General features: G+C 51.7%; 1 protein-coding gene across 1 annotated transcript; it reads left to right on the top strand.

The window, feature by feature from the left end:
• Positions 1 to 1,855: 1,855 nt before the first annotated feature.
• On the top strand, positions 1,856 to 4,641 carry ODF1 (outer dense fiber of sperm tails 1). Its single transcript, XM_076328947.1, has 2 exons — positions 1,856 to 2,097; positions 4,329 to 4,641. The coding sequence occupies exons 1-2, from the start codon at positions 1,856 to 1,858 to the stop codon at positions 4,639 to 4,641; spliced, it is 555 nt and encodes a 184-aa protein (XP_076185062.1).
• Positions 4,642 to 6,774: the final 2,133 nt, after the last annotated feature.

Raw genomic sequence — 6,774 nt, 5'->3', positions numbered from 1 at the left:
GGCTCTGCAGAGGGACCTGGACAGGCTGGATGGATGGGCCCAGGCCAACTGTATGAGGTTCAACAAGGCCAAGTGCCGGGTCCTGCACTTTGGCCACAACAACCCCATGCAGCGCTACAGGCTTGGGGAAGAGTGGCTGGAAAGCTGCCTGGCGGAAAAGGACCTGGGGGTGTTGGTCGACAGCCGGCTGAACATGAGCCGGCAGTGTGCCCAGGCGGCCAAGAAGGCCAATGGCATCCTGGCCTGTATCAGAAATAGTGTGGCCAGTAGGAGTAGGGAAGTGATTGTGCCCCTGTACTCGGCCCTGGTGAGGCCGCACCTCGAATACTGTGTTCAGTTTTGGGCCCCTCACTACAAGAAGGACGTTGAGGTGCTGGAGCGTGTCCAGAGAAGGGCAACGAGGCTGGTGAGGGGTCTGGAGAACAAGTCTTATGAGGAGCGGCTGAGGGAACTGGGACTGTTCAGCCTGGAGAAAAGGAGGCTGAGGGGAGACCTCATCGCTCTCTACAACTACCTGAAAGGAGGTTGTAGCGAGGTGGGTGTTGGTCTTTTCTCCGAAGTAACAAGCGATAGGACGAGAGGAAATGGCCTCAAGTTGCGCCAGGGGAGGTTTAGATTGGATGTAAGGAAAAATTTCTTTACTGAAAGAGTGGTGAAGCATTGGAACAGGCTGCCCAGGGAAGTGGTGGAGTCCCCATCCCTGGAGGTATTTAAAAGACGTGTAGATGAGGCGCTTAGGGACATGGTTTAGTGGGCCTGGTGGTGTTGGGTTGATGGTTGGACTCGATGATCTTAGAGGTCTTTTCCAACCTCAATGATTCTATGATTCTATGATTCTAATTTATTCTTGCATATGATACACCAATGTTTGAATGTGAGCAATGTCCAACAGGAAACCTCACATATTTTTGTCCAACCTGAGATGTGACCTGTTGCCCTTTGTGGTTCTTGGGGTCCCCCTTTCGCACTCCCCGCTCAGCCGGTGGCAGGTCCGGCTCCCTCCAGGCGGTCAGCAGGCAGCCCCGCAGGAGCAGCCCCGGGGCCAGCTTGGTTTTGCCTCCTTGGAGGCTGCAGGGGATATTTTTTTGTCTGGGGCTACTTGAGCTTTTGGATACAGTTAATACTTGTGGAAGGCGTTTCCTCTGTGGAAGGTACCAGCAGGGTAGAGCAGCTCCCAGGCTCCCGAGGGGTCTTCTGCTCTCTTAAATACACAGGGACTATGCATTCCCACTGATACTCAATCCACTGCAAGCCCTTAAAGACCAGATTTCCCTGAAACACAAAGCACTCCCCACTCCTGTAGTCTTTTCTTAGTTTTTCTAGCAGTATTAGACCCAGGAGGTTTTGGTGTCAATACTGCTTGTGATTAAAGTACACCACAGGTGCCTTTCAGGGAGCCAGGCAAATCCATCTATGGCATGAGCATTGCTGACACTGAAACCCATGCGGGTCATTCTCAAGAAGACATTCTCTGAAGCAATGTTGTGCATGAAACCGCACCCAAGTCATACTCCTGATAGCCCACGGCTCTGCTGCCCGGCCATTGCACACATATCCCCGCCATGCCCCAAGCCCCCCAGCATGTCCCCCTGCCACAGGCTCCCCTGGTCCGCGGGTGGGAGCTGCAGCGGGGTGGGTGCGGTTGTGCATGGACCTGGGCTGCGCTTCCCTTGACGACTGTGGAGCTGTGATGTGTCAGCATGCCCATGATGTCATAAGGTGCCCGCTAGAGGGCTGCAAGAGCACCTGTGGCTCACACACTCACCTCCAGACAAAATTCTCAAGGCAATTTTTTCCCCCCTGCGAGTGCAAGCTGCCATGGCCACACTCGTGCCCTGATGTGCTTTGCAGTGTGATGATGTCGTTGCACGATCACTTTTTGGAAGATGCCGAGCGTGATTTGAGGCAGGTAGAGAGAGAGATGCAGAGGCAGATGCTGCTGCTGGACCTGCACCTGCGGCAGCTCCACGAGGAGCTGCCTGCGTCCTGCCCATGCAGCCTGGCCCCGCGCCCCTGCTGCCTGCGCCAGCCCGACCTGCGCCCCTGGGAGAGAAGGGCCCTCACCGCAAGGCTGGATGTGGAGCGAGAACTGGGCAGGTAACAGATATTTGCCTGCTTTCTACAGGTATCGGCATTCTTTAAGGCAGGATGAAGGGAGGTTTGGCATCGGTATCAGGAGCAAAGGTGGAAACAGATAAGCAGAATGGGATAGAAATAGCTGTTTTCAGAGAAATTAGTTGAAAGGGGAATGGGAAGGCACGGCTTGTTCAGCCAGGCAGCCCGAGAGGAGCCACGCGTGCAGCACCTGCGCCAGAAAGGGTTTGGGCCATGGCGTTGTGACATTAACCATCTTGCAAACTGCATCTAAGGTAAAGTACCCAACTAGATTCAAAGCTGTTCAGCTGTGGAACAAAGTCCATCTTCGACTGGACTAATTCAGTTTAAGTCTGTTAAACACGTAATTATCTTCATCAGTAGCCAAAATGTGCCTGTGTGCAGTGGGGTGCAGCACTGACACACCACAGACGTGTGTCCATATTTTCCCACCTCGTACAGTAGGAAGAATAAGTGTCAGGATTTCTACATCTCCATTTTCACCGCTGGTGTGATGGTTTTATTTTGTTAATGGAGTTCAAGTTCTCTAGTAGAGATAAAACCCAAAGGTAGCCCTACAGGAAGGGAGTTGTTGAATGATAAAACCTTACCATTTGGGTTAAGGCACAACCAAATATTGAGAGACCAGAAGGGCTAAGAAGTCCCTTGGTCATCAGCAGCAGTGGGAGTCTCTTGCTGCATTTGTGGCATTGGTATTTTCTCCCCAAACTCAAGCTTCTGTTTGAGTTCTCATGTTGCACCTGGAGATGATGAGACCTTCATCTTGGCAATTAAAAATGTGACGTTTTTGTTACCCGTAGAGCAGCATCATCCCACAGTCTGCCATGTGCGTTATCTACTGGGTGCAATAAAGTTAGAGGAAAAAGGAAAAAAGCCTGACCCCGGGTTAATTTTACACTGACTTCAGCAAAACCAAAAGTTGCTGTGAGGTTACTTTAAACTTACCTGGCAGCTGCAGCTCACAGAGGACTGTCGAGTAGCAGATTTCAGATCCCAGGTGTCACAGGACCGGTGTCTGTGTCCGGATTTTCATCAGTGCATTGGGTACCAGAGCTGGGCAGGCAGCAGAGAGCATCCAGAGCATCCCCTTGCAGAATCATTGCACACCAAAATCACAGTGAAGGAATGGAAATTCAGTCTGAATGGAAGCTGGGGGGTGGTGGTGGTGGTGGTGTCTCAGGATGGGCCGTGAGATGCCAGGGCACGGTATCCCTGAGTGCCAGGCTCCCCAGCCCTGCCACACTCAGGACAACTTGCTGGTTTGAATGCGAGTCCGTACCACTGCCATCTGAAACCACACCACAGCAGGATTTCAGCCCATCACACTGGGGAAATTCAGCCATCCCCTTCCCACAAAAAATGCTGCGAAGGACCAACTCTTCTCAGCACACTGACTCTCCTCCTACCAGCAATATAAAAAGACCAAAGGGGCAGGTAGAGGAGCCAGCTCTCACAAAGCACAAAAAATGCATCCCAAAATCACCACACCAGGTTGAATCATTGCCGGCTTTAAGTAGGATTGCTGAAATGGGTGTACCTTGCTAAGGAACCACTCATTAGGGATTTCTCACCTTAGTGGTCATGCCCATTCCCTCATTGCTTGCCCTATTTCCTCTTCCATCACACCATTATGTTTTTAATTTGGTGCCTTGTGTCCAGTTCAGCTATTATAACTGAGGTGACCCTTCCATTGTCTACTTTACAAATGGTTTGAATAAAAGCCAGCCTTCTGGTTGAGCAGAGTCACTGTTTGACAGTATTAGAAATCATTTTAATGGCTCGGTAAGCCTCCAGCCCAGCTCTGCAGGAGCATTTTGGGGTTTTTTGCCAGATGTGTCTCCTATCCACTGATTGCTTTAAACAAAACTCCTAAATGGAAAATGTGATCTATTGTAACTATCCATTTAAAATGTAGGACAAGGCATAAGATGGACACACATGGCTTCGTGGGCATACGTACGTGTGATCTTTCAGCGGCATGAAAGAATTTTTCAGCTCCACAATTGCCCCATCCCAAGAGGGGACGCTGAAATACTCCTGACTGCTGTGGCGTGCAGGTGGGAGCTCCTGACGGTGCCGACACCACCCCAAGTGCTGTGCATCAGCATGCAGATGGATCCAATAGTTTCCTATTTACTTCTCTTGTCCTTAAGGTGGTCCACCCATTCCTCTGTGAGTTGTACTGAACGGCTGTCCTCTTGTTTTTATTCCAGCATGCAAAGAAGACTTAACAGGATGTTGAACTCTTCCCATGATCACAAGCTTTTGGCTTTGATGGATGTGAAGGGTTTTGACCCCAAGGAAGTCACTGTAACGGTGAAAGACAGGAAGGTGAAGGTGTTAGCGGAGCACGAGGAGGAGCACACCACTGCAAGAGGGAAGGAGTATAACTACAGAAACATCACGAGGGAAATCAGCCTGCCGCCGGGGGTGAGTGAGGACGAGGTGACCTACTCGCTGGGACCGAATAGCGTCGTGAAGATCGAAATGGCACACAAGTGCTACCCTTGTCTCCTGGGCAACTGAGCCACAGCAGGGAGCAGCACCCGGGCACAGTCATTCCTCTGCCGCATCCCTCCTCCCCATCGGCTTTAGGTCTGTCCTGCTAACCATGCACCAGCAGCTCCTCGGGCCTCTTCAGAAATAAAAGACGGCATTCCGAGCAGATGTGTGTGAGCCTCATTTTGAAGGGGGGCAAAAAGGGGGATGCCAGCAGGAAAATGCAAAGATGGTTTTGGGCATACTCGGCTGCGGTCACTTGCTGGGTACCGAAGGCACGGCTGGAGGTAGCGTGGTTCAGGGCGGGTATTGCAGTTGCGTTCAATCTCATGGATTTTGAAGGCTGGAAGGCACCATTTATGATCAGTCACATTTCTGTAAGGACACTTCTCTCAATTCCACCACTTCCATTTGAGCTGTAGGATATTTCTAGGAAGAAAACCTTGATAATAAACACCTCGAGGGGAGGAGCCTCCTCCCCAAAAAGAAAGCTGTGCCGTTTGTCCCCTTGGTTTGGTTCTTGCAGAGGCCGCCTGGCTGGGAAGAGCCACAGTTGAAGGACAGAGATCATTTCCTTAGAAGGCGTTGGGACTAGGGCAGAGCGCTTACCAGCTGAGGAGGGGATGACTAAAGCATTTCCTGCTGTAGGAATCAATAGCTCCAAATTAATAAGAAAACATTTCGCATGTTGGAAGAGAGGGAGAATTGCCAATATAATTTCTTCAAGGTAATATTAATGAAGAATTTAAGGTCCAAAGTGGGACCTCACACAACCACAGCCCTCGCTCTCCCTGAGCACAGGGCCCAGCAGGATCAGCGGGATGGGGGTGACACCAAGGGACAGCCTTGCAGGGGGATTGCATTTGCTGCCCCAGTCCCAGCACTTGGGCACACACTCCTGCGGGAAGCAGCATTAGCTTTCACTGCAGAAAGGCATGGAACAAGACAATATACCTGATACCTGCATTTGCGAGCTGCCTGGGCAAGCCATCTCTCCAACGAGCACCACCTGGTTCAGGCTTCATGAGCCCCCGGGGCTGGGGGAGGAAGGTTGCCACCTCTTTTTGTGGTGCAGTCCCCCACGGCAGATTTTCCTGGTGGGGAACCTAATGCTTTAGGTTGTGCTGGCACAGAAATGAACCTCTGACGTTAACTAACCTGTCAGGAGAGAGGGTGGGCAGCCTGCGGGCCGGTGCCGTGCAGATGTGCTGCCCACTCAAAACCCCTCAGAAGTGGGGTGTCATCCCCTGCCATTAGCCTGGCTGAGAAATGCAGTTGTTCGCTGTCACACAGGGGGACCCTGGCCCCCATGGGACCCCCGTGCTGCTGGGGCAATGCACCTCTGGCAGCCAAGGGGTCCCTGGTGCCAAGGGCTCCCACCCACTGCTGCAACAGGGATATTACCCTAGAAACACTCATGCCTAAAGAAAACAAAGCCAGGCTTTTATTTTCAGCCTGCAAACAGCCAGCCTCACTTTCACAATTTACATTCATCATATGAAGATGGTGAAATCAGAGGGGACAGGTTACAAAGCAGTGAGTCAATGGCTGGGAGCACCACGGCTGGGGGAGACTCCCAGCTCCACCGCCCCCTGCTCCTCTCCTCCCGGCTGGAGACACGCTCCGGCAAGGAGCGAAAACATCCCTGTCCATGCATTCAAAAGGCTCAGAGCAGCCCACTGCATCAATTTGATGCTGTTTGGATGAGGCTGGTGAAGTCAGCAGCACCTCGGCCTCCTGTCGAGCGAACACAGCTCCTTAGGGCAGCTCACTGCAAGCATCTCCCCAAAATCACCAGCGTCATGTAACAGCTCCTTCAGTCAAACAGCAAGCAGTTGAGGATCAGCTTGGCTTGGCAAAAACCAGCTAGGTAATTTAACTTTGGTGCAAGAAATGTGCTGCTTCTGGCACGTTTACAGCATCCAGCTAGCACTTAAGAACCAGCTGATAACAAATTTTAAGCTTTATGGGCTTGGTGCATAGCTGGGTCAGTATAGAACCATAGAGCCATTGTTTTGGGTTGGAAGGGACCTTTAAAGATCATCTAGTCCAACCCCCCTGCCGTGGGCAGGGACATCTTCAACTAGATGAGGTTGCTCAGAGCCCCGTCCAGCCTGGCCTTGAAGACTTCCAGGAATGGGGCATCCACAACTTCTCTGG

Source organism: Aptenodytes patagonicus, chromosome 2 (genome assembly GCF_965638725.1).
Source record: "Aptenodytes patagonicus chromosome 2, bAptPat1.pri.cur, whole genome shotgun sequence".
Taxonomy (NCBI): Eukaryota; Metazoa; Chordata; class Aves; order Sphenisciformes; family Spheniscidae; genus Aptenodytes; species Aptenodytes patagonicus.
The sequence above is the reverse complement of the archived record's forward strand: the minus strand, read 5'-3'. Positions and strand labels throughout refer to the sequence as shown.

Coding starts and splice junctions, on each gene's coding strand:
- ODF1 (XM_076328947.1), top strand. CDS start 1,856: ATGATGTCGTTGCACGATCACTTTTTGGAAGATGCCGAGCGTGATTTG. Junction 2,098..4,328: donor GTGGAGCGAGAACTGGGCAG/GTAACAGATATT, acceptor TTTTTATTCCAG/CATGCAAAGAAGACTTAACA.